General features: G+C 36.3%; 3 protein-coding genes across 4 annotated transcripts; 1 reads left to right on the top strand and 2 right to left on the bottom strand.

Moving 5' to 3' along the window:
• Positions 1–4477: 4477 nt before the first annotated feature.
• On the bottom strand, positions 4478–5255 carry LOC145636836 (uncharacterized). Its single transcript, XM_081688378.1, has 2 exons — positions 4891–5255; positions 4478–4777 (listed from the first exon to the last, which is right to left on the bottom strand). The coding sequence occupies exons 1-2, from the start codon at positions 5053–5055 to the stop codon at positions 4478–4480; spliced, it is 465 nt and encodes a 154-aa protein (XP_081544504.1). The 5' UTR covers positions 5056–5255.
• A 160-nt stretch (positions 5256–5415) lies between these two features.
• Positions 5416–10742, top strand: LOC145634772 (uncharacterized). Of its 2 annotated transcripts, XM_081686155.1 has the most exons (7): positions 5416–5637; positions 6488–6600; positions 8877–9095; positions 9195–9371; positions 9458–9682; positions 9784–9912; positions 10222–10742. In XM_081686155.1, exons 2-7 carry the CDS (start codon positions 6538–6540, stop codon positions 10453–10455), a joined length of 1047 nt encoding a protein of 348 aa, XP_081542281.1. In that variant the 5' UTR covers positions 5416–5637; positions 6488–6537; the 3' UTR covers positions 10456–10742. The 2 variants fall into 2 exon arrangements, with proteins under 2 accessions (XP_081542281.1, XP_081542282.1); XM_081686156.1 differs by lacking the exon at positions 6488–6600 and having other exon boundaries at positions 5419–5637.
• Positions 10743–11887: 1145 nt separating this feature from the next.
• Positions 11888–15342, bottom strand: LOC145636835 (F-box protein At5g49610-like). Its single transcript, XM_081688377.1, has 2 exons — positions 15072–15342; positions 11888–13045 (listed from the first exon to the last, which is right to left on the bottom strand). The coding sequence occupies exons 1-2, from the start codon at positions 15075–15077 to the stop codon at positions 11888–11890; spliced, it is 1164 nt and encodes a 387-aa protein (XP_081544503.1). The 5' UTR covers positions 15078–15342.
• Between the last annotated feature and the right edge of the window lie 751 nt (positions 15343–16093).

The following is a 16093-nucleotide window of genomic DNA, read 5'->3' as shown; positions in this document are numbered from 1 at the left end:
ATTTAGAAAGAATTTCATGTGAGTAATTAGTACACATTTTCGAATGATGCTAATTCCTGTGAATGTTGTGATAATCTTGTTAGTTGGGTTACTGATGGAGTGTTCTGGTTAATAGATGTATTTAGCTAATGTTGCTGATGTTGTTGCTTGTGATAGTATGCTTGTGATGGTATTAATAGTAGACTTTGATGTTGACTTTGTAATTGTAATTCTAGGTTTGCAATGAGTAGTTTCTTTGATAGTGTTACAATAAGGTTTTGGCATGGTGGTGAGTTCAAACATCAACATAATGGTGAATTGGTGTATGTGGGTGGTAAGGGTAGGAATTTCAAGGTGGACACTGATTTGTTGTGTTATTGGGAATTACTTGAATATGCAAATATATGTGGGTACATTGTTGTGGCTGGGATATATTACCTAGTTCCTGGGATGAGTTTGGAGGATGGCTTGAGGAAAATAGATGGAGATGAAGAAGTGTTGGAGTTGATTAAAATTGCAAATACACATAAGCGTGCTGATGTGTATTTCCTGCACCATGAGGAGCCATCTGAGTGTAGACATGCTGTACAAAGTGAGGAGGGAGCTGTTAGCAATCCTGCTGTACAAAGTGAGGAGGGAGTTATTGTTGGCAATAGGGCAGAATCTTCACCTAAATCTCAAACAACAGTCAAAGATGTTGAGAATCCCACAAGCAAAGTAAACAACAGAAAAAAAAAATGACCCCAAAGAAGGGACCACAAACAAAGCTGGCCTCACCTATTAGGATAAGCCCTAGGAGACAAAAAGATGCTGCCACATCATCACAAAAAGAATCTATTAGAGCACCCTATTCTCTATCTTACCAACAGTTGACTGCCCCAACAACCTCAGTTCCACCCTTGAAACCAAATCTGAAAGAAAAACAAGCAGCTTCCCTCAGCAAACCTCCTTCAGTAGTTCCAGATTTAGATAAAGAAACTGAAAACCCCTTTCCAAACCTTTCTCAATTTCCAAGTTGTGAATTTGTATCCACTGCTGAGCTGCCTAGTGTTAACACAACCTTTCTTGATTATGATTGGGTGGACAACAGTGGAGATAGCCCTTTGAGGTGGAGTGAGCTTATAGGTGATGATGATGTATTCAGTGATGACAGTGATCCAACTTATGAACCAGACCCAGAATACAAGAAGTTTTGTGAGGGGGGTGAGTTTGAGGAGGATGAAATTGATGATGAATATGAGGTAGATGGTGATAGAGACACTGAACAGGCTGATGATTTCAGTCTAAATGACATAGATCTGGAAGTTGAGGAGGTTGCAGAGCTTGAGGGTACTGATTTTATTGACCCTGAGTCTGATGTTAGTGATGATGAGGTCATTGACGCTAGGGCTAGAGTGAAGAATTGCAATTCAAAGGTAATTGAAATAGCTTTGCAGCTGCAGAAAGAAGTTTGTCAGGGGAAGCTCGGTGAAAACCAACTAGAGAAGGAAGATCAGACATCTGGTGCAACTACAACCCAGCAAGGTGGTGTATGCACTGATAATGAGCAGAGTGATGATGATATTCATACACCAACTGCAAGTGAGGATGAATTAGAGGGAGTTACCAAGGGTAAAAAGGGTGTGTTAGTGAAGGGAGACACTGACTTCACAAAGTTCAACTGGAAAGTGGGTCTAAGGTTTGCAAACAGAGCTGATTTCCAGGAGGCTGTTAGCAAATATGCAGTCATGCAAGGGAGAGATCTTAGGTATGTCATAAGCAACAAAGACAAGCAAAAATTGGGAGTTAAATGTGTAGAGAACTGCCCTTTCTATCTATATTGTTCTATGCATTCCAGAGATGCAACTTGGTTGGTGAAAAGTGTTGTAGATAGCCACACATGTCTTAGAAATATGAACAAGAACAGACAACTGAAGAGCACTTGGGTGGCAAAGCAACTTCTTGAGTTGTTCAAAGCAAGGCCACATTGGCCAGCTAAGGAGATAGTGGAAACAATAAGAAGAGGGTACAAGGTAATTGTGACTAGAAATTTTGCATACAAGGTCAAATATCATGCTCATAGGATGTTACATGGATCAATGAAAGAGCATTATATGAAAGTTGAGAGGTACTTCAAGGCAATTCAGGAAGCTAGCCCAGAAACTGTAGTTGAGTTGGTTGTTGATCCACAGCCTAACACATCAACCCCAGTCTTCAAGAGGTTTTTCACTTGTTTTGATGGAGTCAAAGAGGGTTGGAAGATGGCTTGCAGAAGAGTGATTTGTGTAGATGCTGCATTTCTGAAGACATTCCTTGGGGGTCAGATTATGACAGCAGTGTCTAGAGATCCAAATGAGCAGATGTACCCAATCTGTTGGGCTGTGGTTGAGGGAGAGAACAACCTGTCATGGGTATGGTTCTTTACCCATCTACAGTCCTGCCTTGATTTGGGAGATGGAAGTGGGATTGCTATAATTTCAGATGAGCACCAGGTATAAATGTTTCCATTCTCCATTATTCACTTGTTAATGCATCTACAGTCCTGCCTTTATTCACTTGTTAATGCATGTGTTGATCCAATAGTCTGTTTGTGTGGTTTTATGTTGGGTTTAGGCTATATTGAATGTTGTTGCTTCTGTGCTTCCAAAAGCTGAACACAGACACTGTGTCAGGCATATCTTTGCCCATTGGCACAGGACATACAAAGGGGATGAGATGAAGATGCAGTTTTGGAAGATAGCCAAGTGCTATAACTTGGCAGATTACAATGAAGCACTGGATGAGTTAAGTGAAATGAATGCAGAGGCTGCCTTGGCATTTAAGAGGTACAATCCTAATGTCTTTTGTAGAGCACACCTAGATCCATCTATTAAAACTGATGCCATAACTAACAATATGGCAGAAACATTCAATGCTTATATAATCAATGCTAGGACTAGGCACCTAATCTTCATGTTAGAGGACATTAGGGTTGCATTAATGCAAAGGTTAGTGAGCAAAAGAAAAGAAATGGGGAAGTGGAGTTCTATCTTATGCCCTAGGATACAATCTAGGTTAGACAAAGAAAAGGAGAAGGCAGCATACTGTACTGTAATGCCATCCTCAGATAGCTTGTTTAATGTCAGACATATCCTAGATCAAGTGAATGTAGACTTAGTGGCTAAGACTTGTAGTTGTAGGAAGTGGAATATGGTTGGCATTCCTTGCTGCCATGCCATAGCTTGTATTTACTTTCAGAACAAGGTAGCAGAGGATTATGTTGATGTGTGCTACAAGGTGGAGACTTATGTGAAGGCTTACAGTGGCTCAATACCACCATTGGAAGGAGAAAGGTATTGGCCAAGGGTGCCCTGCAATTTGGATCCCCCTCCAATCAAAATTGGCCCTGGAAGGCCAGGAAGAACAGAATCAAACACCCACTTGAGAATCCTAAGAAGACAGGCTCATTGACTAGATCAGGGATTGAGATGACCGGCAGCATTTGTAATTCAAAGGGTCACAATAAGAGGGGGTGCCCAGACAAGGGATCTGCAGCAGCTACTGAACCACAACCTAAAAAACCAAGAGGCAGGCCAAGAGCTGAACCAACACCAACTCCAACAGACCACCCCTCACAGATGGATTCTGCAGCAACTACTGCAACACCTGCAACTACAACACCTTCCTCAGCCCATCACAGTGCTCCTGTACTACCAACTCTTATTGGCAGGGGTGGTAGAATGATTCTGGGAGGTGAAGGTGCTAGGTCAACTGGAAGAGATAGGGGAAGCCAAGCTGGGAGAGGTACTCAGGTTGCTGCAGCTAGTACAAGACAAGGAAGAGGGAGAGCAAGAGGAATGGGGAGTCAAGTTGATGTTGCTATAAGTACTTCAGGAAATGGAAGAGGGAGAGCAAGAGGAAGGGGTAGGGGAAGAAACAACACACCTGTTGGTATTGGTGTGTTGTTTGGTGCTGATGGAAACCCACAAGTATGTTGTCTGACATTGTTTTGTTTTTTAATCTGATTTTTTTTATTAATTTTTCCTGACATCATTTTTTTTGGCATGTACACACAATAGGTTTCAAGTTCAAGGGCAAGGACTAGGTCAGCAACTCAGTCAAGCCAGACCTCCACCATTGACCACCAGCCACAATGATGTTGTAACAACTTGAACTACATATGTTTTCAGACAGGGGATATCTTTTGAACTTTGTTAAAGTTGTGTAATTTTGGCAAGCTAAACTGTGATCAGGGTATTGTAATCTTTTGCAACTTAAAAAACTATGTTTTTACTTCATGGTGGTGCTTAAATATGGGCACCATTTGGATGATAATTAATTAAGTAATGTAAGGTTTTTTAGCTCATTATAGCTTTTTGGTGAAGTTATGCTGCCAAATTTAGAGGTGTTTTTTTTTTTTTCCAATTGCAATCACATATAGAACTTGTAAAACACTTTGTACAAAATAGACCTTAGTCATTCTCATTCCATTGAAACCATCCCATTACAAACTCAATCATGTCAAGCCAACAGTACATACCTAAGATAAATACACAACAACAAACAAAAGCCATGAAATAAACAAAGCCATGTACAGATTTTTCTCATTCCTTGAACAATCCATTATCTCAGATTTCATTTGAAACACCTCATTCTTCATGTCTTTAAGTTCCTCCTCCAAATTACCTTTCTTTAATTGCAGCTTCTTAATCTTCTCATCTCTGATCTTTTGTTCAACCTCCATCTCTAATATTATAGTATCCTTCTCTAACAATTTCATCTGCTGCTCCTCCAAATCAGTGTGCTCATTCACCCATTTAAAAAATTCACATTGTGTATCCTACACAAAACGCAACACAACACAACAAATCAAATCCAATTAGCCTATCAAATTGTTCAATTAGCCTATCAAATAACTAATTAACCTTAAATTAAGTAAATTACAAAACTTACTGGCCACAGAGGACAACCATAGAACTTCATCCCCATATTAGGCCCATTTCTCACAGTCTTGATAAGGGCTTCCCTTCCACAGTCACACCGAATTTTTGCATTCACAACCCTTTTGTTGGTAGAAGAAGAACCAGAAGTGTATGAATTTCCCTTTCTTGAAGCCATTGTCAAAGGATTTCCTTCGCAAAATGAAAGATGAAGTATGGAAAGAACAGGGGAAGGAGAAGAATAGAGAGAACAGAGATCAAGGGGCCTAATTTATAAGAAAAGGCAACATAACTTAACGGTAATATGCCAACTCACCAATTTAACCTTCAAATTTAAGGCCACGTCACCGGTTTACCTTCACAAACCGGTTAACAATTAACCTGTTCCATTTATAGAAAATAGGGGTCAAAGGTGGTTCTATTTAGAAATAAATTAAAGGTTGTTCCATTATTGGAAGACAAGTGAAAGGTGGTATTATTCCTGGCAAATTTTCCAAATTTCTATCAGAAAAAGGGCATCAGAAAGTCAAAAATAGGGACAAAGCAGCTTCCATTTTGAGTTTTAGCCTTCAAAAAAAGCAGCTTCCTTTAAACCAAAATCAGTGTCACTGGCGGCCTAACAGCATGTACTCCGTAATATAAAATGACTCCAAATTAATGAAGTTATCTATCAACTCTTCTCCTCTCTCTCTCCTAAGCCTCCTCTTGCTCCCTCTGTTTTGGAAAAGCAACCAGAAAAGATCAACAGAGTTTTTACTGGGTATATTTCTGAGCTTTCATTCTTGTTAAATCAACTGTTATCTGATTGTTTCTGTTTAAGTTTTTTTTGGGTTGTCCTGTTTGCTCTTGTACTCAATTTTACTCAATTATATGAGCTTATTACCTGTTTATTGCTTTGATTGATTATAAACATACTGCATACTTTTTATTGTTATGTCTGATCATTTATCAGTTAATTTTTACTACTGCGAAAAAAAATAATACAAGATTATGGTGTAAAACAGGAATTTCATGTAACTAAATTGCTGTCAAGATATCGAAATTCTTGATCGCTGGAGGATTATTGGCTGATTTTGTTGCATTTGAGTTTTAGAGGGTTGAGCTAACAATTGATTTGTTTGTATCGTATATTGCTGTAAATATCATTCAATCAATCAAAGCCTCAATCCCTTAAGGGGGGTCGGCAGTAAATAGAAGGTCACAATTCTATGAGCAAGTTTATTCCAATGCTTTCGTATGAGAATGTTAGCCCCAATTCTATGAGAATTTAGATGTCTATGAGAATGTTAACCCCAATTCTATGAGAATTGAGAGTCTATGAGAATGTTAACCCCAATGCTTTCGTATGAGAATGTTAACCCCAATGCTTTCGTATGAGAACGTTAACCCCAATGTTAAACCCAATTTCTATGAGAATGTTAACCCTAATGCTTTCTTATATGACTTGGGTAACAACGAATTCTGAATTTTAAGACGGGTTATAATTTAGCTGCATAACTTTGGCTGATCATCAAAGTTGCTGTCCTTCCGCCTTTTTTCTAATTAGTTGCTACAACATTTTGCCGTGTTTCTCAGATAAGGGGGTGTTACTAATCCTAGTCTATCTGTAGGACTGTAGACATTTGGTGTAAACTGAACGCCTAGAGGACAGCTTGAGAAAATGAGCTCCGTTGTAAGACTCTCTCTTCCACTGGGTACACCTAGGTTGTTGAGGCCATCCCTGGTAAGAATCCCTTTATCAAATCAGTGGCGTGTATAGGCACCGAGTCTATATTTGCACTAGTCCTATCGCGTTGTCTTAGAAATGCTATGAAACCATTTTAGCTGGTTCAAAATACAACCTAAAAATATATTATGTTCTAAAGTGAAAATTATAACCACTTTATCCTTCATATGAAATTGAAAAGTCATTGACATAAAGGACAAGTTGCTGTGGTATTCTATTTTAGGCATCGTTTTTGGAGGAAGTACCTCTACCCATAGTTGTAGAGTACGTGATATCCTCCTTATCGTGTACTTGATATTCAAACTTGATTAATCATGGAGACCTTAGCCAATATGATTTATATGAATGGCAATAATTGGTTGCGAATTTGCCATATATAAATTATAAATTTATATAGACTTTAGGTATATACTAGAGTTGAAAGTTACGAGATTGATCTAACTGTGCTGAGTTGATAGAAGATTCAAGGTTTTCATCTACTTCATCAGCTATAGGTCAAACTTGGTATAGTAGTAATTAATTGACTGTGTCTCTATGTCACTTATCCATTATACCCAGGATCACATTGCTTAAAGCAATCATCATGAAGATATTAGAATGAAGTAAAAGCGATCAGCTTTAAATATTGCATTTCTTCTACTTACCTCCTGGTCCAGGCTGCTTGGAATTGATTAAAGTGATTAAACTTGTAAACACATACACCAGCAAAACATGCTGCAGTTGCCAGTTAATGTTTTAATTGCTTCGGGAGGGTTAAAATTTCCCCTCATTTTCTGAAAAAAATTTGTTGAATATCTTGTCTAACTGTGCTTATGTGGGTAATGCACTTATGCATGATCCTAATTGTTCCTAGCGGCTAGCGTATCCTAATTAGAGCTGGACTGTACACTACACCTGAGTTAGAGAAAAGACAGACTTACTAAACAATCATTTCTTCATTTGCATACTTCCATACTGTCTAGTTAGAGAGTCAAACATATAACCAATTTCTGGCAAACTCGTAGATGATCATCTTTAGTTTAATGATACATGCTGCTACTCAATACCACAGAGTGTGTTAAATTGTGACTCGAAATCTAGTAGGGATGACTTTGAACGATTATATCTCTCAAACTACAACTGATTTTGAGGTGATTCAAGTTGGAGGTGATAGCTTGGTTCAAGAGCTTTCCAACGATAGGTCATATGCCCAATTCCGATAAGAAACGAGAAAGTTATGACCGTTTTACAAAAACCTGACGAAGCTGGAAATTTGCAACGAGGCTGCGAGCTATAGCTCTATGCGAGTGAGCTATAGCTCGGCCCTATGAAGACTTGCGGCAGGTATGAGCTAGCTGCCGAGCTATAGCTCGGTAGTTAGGTTATTCTAGGATAATTTATGGAATATTTCCTAAAATTATATCTTTTCTATGACGGCTATTTGTGTATACTTGGGGAACAATCTTAGGGTTTTATTAGGGTTTCCTTGTGTTATAAAAGGACCCTTTAGTTGATCAATTAGATCATACCTTTCGAGCCATTAGATTTAAGACTCCTTGTATTATTCTCTTGTTTCTTTCTCCATTATAGTGAAGAAGCTCTCGAATCCCCCACCCGTGGATGTAGGTCTATTTTGACCGAACCACGTAAATCCTTGTGTTCTTTGTTTATCTTCTTTATTGCTTTTCTCGTTCTTAATTTCATTGACTTGTTCCGCATTAATCAAACACAATTACACCCTAATTTCCTAACAGAGTGAACGAAAATTTCACCTACATTCTTCTACAGTAATTTGTTTGATTTTCAGGTCTAAATAGAAGCTCAATTGTACACTTTTTTTTTTTTTTTTGTTGGGGGGGGGGGGGGGGGGGGGCGTACAATGCTTAGGGTCCGAGCTGCCTCATGGTGAAAGTAGGTAAGAAAAAGGGGCAAATACATTAATAGTAGGGAAAAGTGAAAGGAACCTTGTACTAGTACCATGCTATGATTGTAGAGTGATCGAGTTGCCCTGCTCTGTGCATGCCTCAAGTCCTGATCTTTTGAATAGGTTAATTTGTACTTGCTATTCATATTATATGTGCAGTAGAGTAGTGTGCTTCAATTATATAGTACAAAATACCAAACAATGAACTGACTCTTTAAAACAATGAACTAACTCTTCTTGTACTGCAACTTAGTTGTCCATTTTGTCTCTCCACATCTACTCTCTCTTTTCACATACTTAGGTCCAAAGTGAACTGTATTCTTTCAAATGTCAGAAACACTGCTAACTAGTTGTTTTTATAAATCTTCAGTGTACTATGGCCCGAACTGCAGTTGATGAGATAGAAAAATCTGGTGCTTTTGTTAGGTCTCCTTCAACATTTCGTAATTTTATTTCAAGAGATCAAGGGTCGACCTTTCTGCCTGAGTCTGGAAGATATCATCTATACATATCTTATGCTTGTCCTTGGGCATCCAGGTGCCTTTCTTTCGTGAAGAGAAAAGGGCTTGATAAAGCAATAAGTTTCACGGTAACATGGGCGTCTATGTTTTCTAAAACAATTGCTTGTTAAGACTGTTAGTGCAAGTATTCTAGCTTAGTATAACGTATCATTTCTTTGCACTTGCAGTCAGTCAAACCCAAATGGGAAAGAACAAAGGAAGGTGATGCACATATGGGATGGGTTTTCTCTGCCTCTGATACAGAAGAACCAGGTGCTGAGCCAGACCCTTTGAATGGTGTAAAGACTATTAGAGACCTGTATGACCTTGCAAGTGCTAATTACTCTGGCAAATATACAGTGCCTGTATGTATCATTCATTCTATAACATCTTTATGATAGGTTTCTTACCGTGTCAAATTGTCAATTAATTCACTAATTGGTTTCCACAGGTCCTTTGGGACAAGAAACTTGAGACAATTGTAAGCAATGAAAGCGCAGAAATCATTCGCATGTTAAACTCTGAGTTTAATGATATAGCAGAGAATGGGGATTTGGACCTTTATCCCCAGCATCTGCGGGCTCAAGTTGATGAGGTTAACGAATGGATATATAATAGAATCAACAATGGTGTCTACAGATGTGGATTTGCCACAAAGCAAGAACCATATGATCAGGTAAACACCGTTCCTTATTATAATGTCACCTATGATCCATCTTTGTTTTGTTGACTTCCAATACGTGTTCTGAAATCTGATGATTTCGATCCATTGCCTAGGCTATTGAAAAATTGTATGAAGCGCTGGACAAATGCGAAGAGATACTTGCTAAACAGCGATATTTATGTGGCAGCTCACTGACTGAAGCAGATATACGTTTATTCGTAACCTTAATAAGATTTGATGAGGTAAACTGACTATGCGTAGCAGATTATTCATCAATGCTTGTCCTACACTCCTACTGCCTTTCATGTTTAATTCATTGATTATCGTCATTAGTTAATTTTCAAAATTGTGTACTATTTAGAGGCATGAATTTTATGTACTCCATACTCCAAAGCTACCATATATCAAAATGATAAAGGTGACCAAGCCATTTTTTTCTCATTAACAAATGTAAATTTAAATGTTGTTGGTAGATCTTAAAAATGTTTTTCATTCATTCATTTCTGTCTGGAGTTGCTCTTCACTTGGAATTAAATTTACTTTGTTCACAGGTGTATGCTGTTCACTTCAAATGCAACAAGAAATTGCTGCGCGAGTACCCAAACTTGTTCAATTACACAAAAGAGATCTTCCAAATTCCTGGCATGAGCAGCACAGTGAACATGGATCACATTAAGAAGCACTATTATGGTAGTCATCCCTCCATTAATCTTTATGGGATCATTCCTCAAGGCCCAAATATTGACTACTCTGCACCCCATGATAGAGAAAGGTTTTCTCTCTGAGATGTTAGAAAAGTGCTGTTAAATCCCTACTAAAATAAAAATAAAGCTTTTCTTCTTTCTTTACGTTCGACTACAGTGAAGAGGTAGCATCTAGCCATCTAAGCCTTAAATGGCCTTCTCTGTTAGGATTATGTGTGATTTCTCTTTTTCAACAGTTCAAGTAAGGTGCATGTTCTTGTGTAAAGTAATAACTCTAACCATTTTCTGCTATTCGTATGGAGTTAGTGTGTATACTTTGATTAGTAATGGTTGCAAAAATAATCATAATCGATTTCTTTGTTTGGTTACCATTTTTTTCCCCATCTTCTTGGACTCTTGATTTCATATCAACTCTTCTTGGTGTATTTTAATACTCTTAACCAAGCACCGACACTTGAAACATACAATATTATCCTAAGTCTAAACCATTATGATTATTTTTGACACCTGAATGTGTACCTGTGGTCAATGCATATATCCTAAGTCTAAACAACCATTATGAAAATTTGAAATATTAGCAAGACTAGGCTGACAAAGGACAAGCATATGTATTGAACATGATCATTTAGCTTTTGGAATTTTTATTTGATCACAATCCTACCAGTATGTGAGGCCTCTCCTCACTCACAATCCTTCTGCAATATACTCGCCATATCCATAAATCTTGTCTGCAGACTACATACTGTCGATGTCTGTCATTCTTATATTTAACCACAAGGAAAGGAGAAAGGATGTTGAACAAACTGATGCATCATTTTTTTTGTTCAAATGCTAGCAAAATTGAGTAAAAAACCTAACAGAAATTCTTATGAACGTTTGCAAGAGATTTATGGAAAACAAATTGTCAGCAATCACCGATATTTAGAGAAGTTTACTAATACTTCACACTTACAACACATAATCAACTTCAAAACATCTTAATGAAACAATGCTTAGTAATGAGCATACAACGCAGCTTAACCTTTAACAAACTAACTAAAGATATATGTCCATTCGGGTTACATGCAGACATTAAGACATGCATACTCATTGTTAGTTAACATAAAAGTGAATGTTGAAATGAGCATGATTGTTACAACGATGTTTCACTTCAAATTTAAGTCTAGCATTCCATTAAAATAGATAAGGCTGCAAAACATTTCTACATTAACCACATTTATCGACCAAATGTACTGTGACTTTTCTCAAAAACTACGGATTCTACACCAGATTTTTGGCAGCAGCCGAATACAGTATGTTCTGGAACAATAAGATTACTGCATCAACCACATGTACAACTAAATGTACTGTGACTTCTCTGAAAAACTACAATTTTTCACCAGAATTTTGGCAGCCATATGCAGTATTTTTGGAACAAAAAGCTAGTAACTATATAACAGGAAGAACCTAGTAACACCAATTGCACAGTTGCAACATATGTGTACCCAAAAATAAGAAGGGGCAGATAAACCATCTACGAATCAGCCACTGATGCCATAGTGACAGAATATGGAACCACTGTTGCACCAACAAATTCATGACCAAGATCAAACATGTCGCACAGAAAACAAATCCTCCTTCTCTGAATGTCAAAAGAGTAGGCAGAATTGGAGACCCTTAAGAACAGTTTGCCATCTTTGAACGCCAAAAGTTGCATCCATGGGACTTTCTCTCCAACAGATGTTGAAACTCTTTCTGCCAAATTGCATAGATATTGTGGATTTTCTTCCTCCATCACCTTGAAGGATATGAACGACCTGAGGTCCCAGTTGGAGCTGAAACAGTCTTCAAGGGCCCAAATCATTAGTCCTTCCGATGATACCACTACACAATGCAGCTCTCCATCAAATTCTCCAAGACAAATTTCAGGGAGCTTACCTTGAGTGAAAGGAATAGGGAGAGTAATGAGCAAAGAGAGCTCATTTGCAATGTCGAACATGAGAAGTATGTGACCATCTGTCAGCCAGTATAAAATACCCTTAACCAAAACATATTTGGTGATGCACAAAGAATCTTCACAATGACAAATTTCCTTAGATTTAACCCATACCCTTCTTTCCCAATTGTATGTTTCAAAAGTGAAGTAGAATTCTTCCTTCCCAGGAGTATACACATCAACTTCAAACACCCTAACTAGATTATAGAATGTGATCTCATTCATGGAGGAAGTAGAATATGGTTCGAATGAGAAAGCAATATAGTCCTTCCTGTTGATTCTATCCCACTTCACAGTCATCCATTTCTTACTCACAGGATTGCAGATGTATATCAATGGGTCGGGAGAAGGGATACAACTCCTACAGCAGACTAGACCATTGCTTGATCCCAAAATAGTAACCTTCTCAGGCAAAAACTCTAGGATATTCTGATAAATTTTGGTTTCCTTGGCTTTAATGGGAATGTAACTGAGCTTTTCAACATCAATATCACAGTACAGATACTTTTCCTGGAAGAAGTATCCTGAAATCGAAATTGGTTCTGCCGTCTTCATCTGCAAGCGCATGAAATCAGGATCTGCAATGAAGTGCTGCCACCCTTTTGAGACCATCTTCAGCTGGACCAATATATCAGCAGGCAGTCGAGACAGTATATTATATGAGATATCAGTGTTCAGTAAACAAAGAACCATATCCTGAAATGTACACTGCAATATTCAGGGACAAAAATCTGATAGTAATCAAATTTTCTTATCAAGACTGTCATCGTATAAAAAAGAATTAACAAGTGCTAGCTAGTACTTCGTATATATTAAGATATGCAAGAGTATTTTCAGGGTTAGGACAGAGATCTAGCTCTTAATAAAATGACTGAGTAATATACATTCCTTAGAAGATGCATATTAAGCAGCTGAATGAAAAATTAATGCTGGTGCACTAAGATTAACGGTGCTCTAGTTAAGTGATCAAATGTATTGCATCTTCGAAATCCTATTCTTTAGCACTTACTATGTGAGACTTCACTGTCTCCTCATTACATTCACTCCAACACAAAACGTGCACAATAAATGAAACACGACCCATGACTAAGAACTAAAGTAGACATCATTAACTCTCATCAATCCAAACAAAGCTACCCCAACGGCCAATGCCTCTAGTGATCGCGCTACTTTATTGAACGGAGTTTGATGATGTTGGATTTACATGCCTTATTCCTGATTAACAAAAGGGAGAACTTTAGTAGTAACATGGGTGGCAAAAGGATAATTTTTAAGATCTAGTAAATAGCAATGCAAATAGAATATACTCGTAATATCTTAATGATAATTGCGAAAGACTCCTACAACAAAGATCGATGTGTAAAACGTTCAAGGTTTTTAGCATTATACATTCACTGAATTGGTACTAGTAGCTAATCATACATCGGAGTAAATAATGTTGTGTTATGCCTAACAATTTCGCCATTCTAAGTTAAAAAAGACTTATTTTTTCAATGTTCTGCTTATTTTATTATGGATGCGCAATTTTAGAAAAATATTAAAAAAATGTGGGTTTGTGTAAAATAAGTTACGACAAAATTGTAAAAATTTATCATCATTGCAGAGTTGAAAGGGTAACATTAAATTAAAAATAGAATTAAACTGGTAAGTGAGTATTTAAAAATTAAATAATTAAAAAATAAATAAATAAATAACAATAATAATAATAATAATAATAACAATCAATACTTCATCCATTTGAGTTCTTATGATACTGGTTGCTTCAAAAAAAAATGAATTAATTTTATAAAAAAAAAACAGAAAAAAAACTTATGATACTGGTATTATAAAAAAAAAATTAAAAAAAAAAAAAAAAAAAAAACTTATGATACTGGTATAAAAATCTTAAAATATTTGTCTATGTATAAGAGAAAAATAAATAAATAAAAGTAATACTACTAATATCTTGTGTCAACTCAATTGTCAAAAAAAAAAAAATATATATATATATATATATATATATATATATATATATATATATATATATATATATATATATATATATATATCTTGTGTCAAAAAAAATACTACTAATATCTAATTTTAATAATGCATAATTTTTTTTTTATTCCAATTAATAATGTATAATTAAAGATATTTGCAATGATAAATGTAAATAGAAACATTGTTTAAAAATGGATGGGTACATAGTTACTCAGTAGAGAATGTGATTATGTGACCAACAAAATGGCACATTATTATTATTTTTTTTATTATTTTTTTTTATTTTTTTATTTTTGGTGCAAACAAAATGGCATATTAATGTGCAAATGTAATAAACTAATAATCATTTTTTTCGGACAATCAAAGCAATAATCATACTTCGTAAAACATTCTACGCCAAACCTCAAAATCTCGCACAACCCCACACACACAAAATAATAAAAAAAAAAATTTTTTTTTTTTAAAAAAAACTCTGTTTTTTAAAAGTTATATTCAAACAAACAAGGTATAATTTATAAAAGACATTTTTTTCCCCTTTCTATCACACTTTTAAGAGTTTATTATAACACCTAGTAGTATTTCTTTCAAAAAAAAAAAAAAATAACACCTAGTAGTGTATATCAAACTTTCACCTAAAATGGAAAAAAATACCCAAAATAAAAACAGATAAATGCTTTATTGAAAATAACTCGCAAGGAAAAACGAGATGAAATAATACTGAAGATGATGAGCTTAGTACCTCCATAGCAGGTGATTTGGGGTTAATGGAAAAAGAGGAGAGAGAAAGGAAGAAATGGGTTTTGCAGCAATGAGCTACTCCAAAAGGCTGGCACTATGTAAAGCTGCCAGTCCTTGCCACTATCACTATGTATTCTAGCGCTTTATGTGTTTTTTTTTTTGTTGCCTTTTTGATTTGTTGTCTTTTCGCCTTCGCCTTTAATAGTCCTCCTCGGACCAGAACATTCCCATTTTATGTAAATGTATTTTTTGTCCGTGTTTTCTTTGTATAGTTTCCCTCCGTCCCATGTATGAACGATATATTTTTTTTATTATTATTCATGTACTTGTATTAGGATTGAGCATAATTTTTTGTTACGCAAAGTCTTATATGTGACTGGCCACATGGTGTGGCCAGCCACTATAAGCCCAGTTCGCGCGGCCCAGCTTAGAAAATAAAACAGAGCCCGTTTTCCTAACCCGTTTTTTAATAATTCCGTTATCGATTTAAATAATAAAAAAAAAAAACCGCCTTAACTTCCCTCCTTCTCTGTTAACTTCTCTTTTTCTTTCATAATATTTTCTCTCTCTTCGTTACTCTCTTTCTCTCTCTTTTCAAATTTTCTCTGCAATTCGAATTTCGTCTCCAAATTCTTACTTTCTTTCGTTCTCATCAAATTTCCTCTGCTTAATCTCCTCCACTGTTGCAAAATGGTTAAACTTAAGGTCGTTCATCGTGGTGGCAAAAAAGGATCGACTACTTGCGAAGGTTTTGATCGTTCAGGTACTTTTGCAATTAATTTTCGTTTTCTTGTTTTAATTTTGTTGCGTTTTGTTTCTTTTACTACTTTTATACTTGAATTTGATGATTGTACCTTAACTTTTATCGTTTGATCTAACCCTAATTTTTACTTTTCCTGTGTTTTTTGCTCAATTATCTGCTTGATGATGTTTATTGATCTCATTTTTACTATAATTCTGCACTTTGAACTTTTGCAAGTTCTTATTGTTGTCATTTGTACTATAATTATGTTCTTTGAACAT

Source organism: Chenopodium album, chromosome 6 (assembly GCF_948465745.1).
Source record: "Chenopodium album chromosome 6, dcCheAlbu1.1, whole genome shotgun sequence".
Classification (NCBI taxonomy): Eukaryota; Viridiplantae; Streptophyta; class Magnoliopsida; order Caryophyllales; family Amaranthaceae; genus Chenopodium; species Chenopodium album.
Note: the sequence above shows the minus strand (reverse complement) of the source record. Positions and strands in the feature narration are given on the sequence as shown.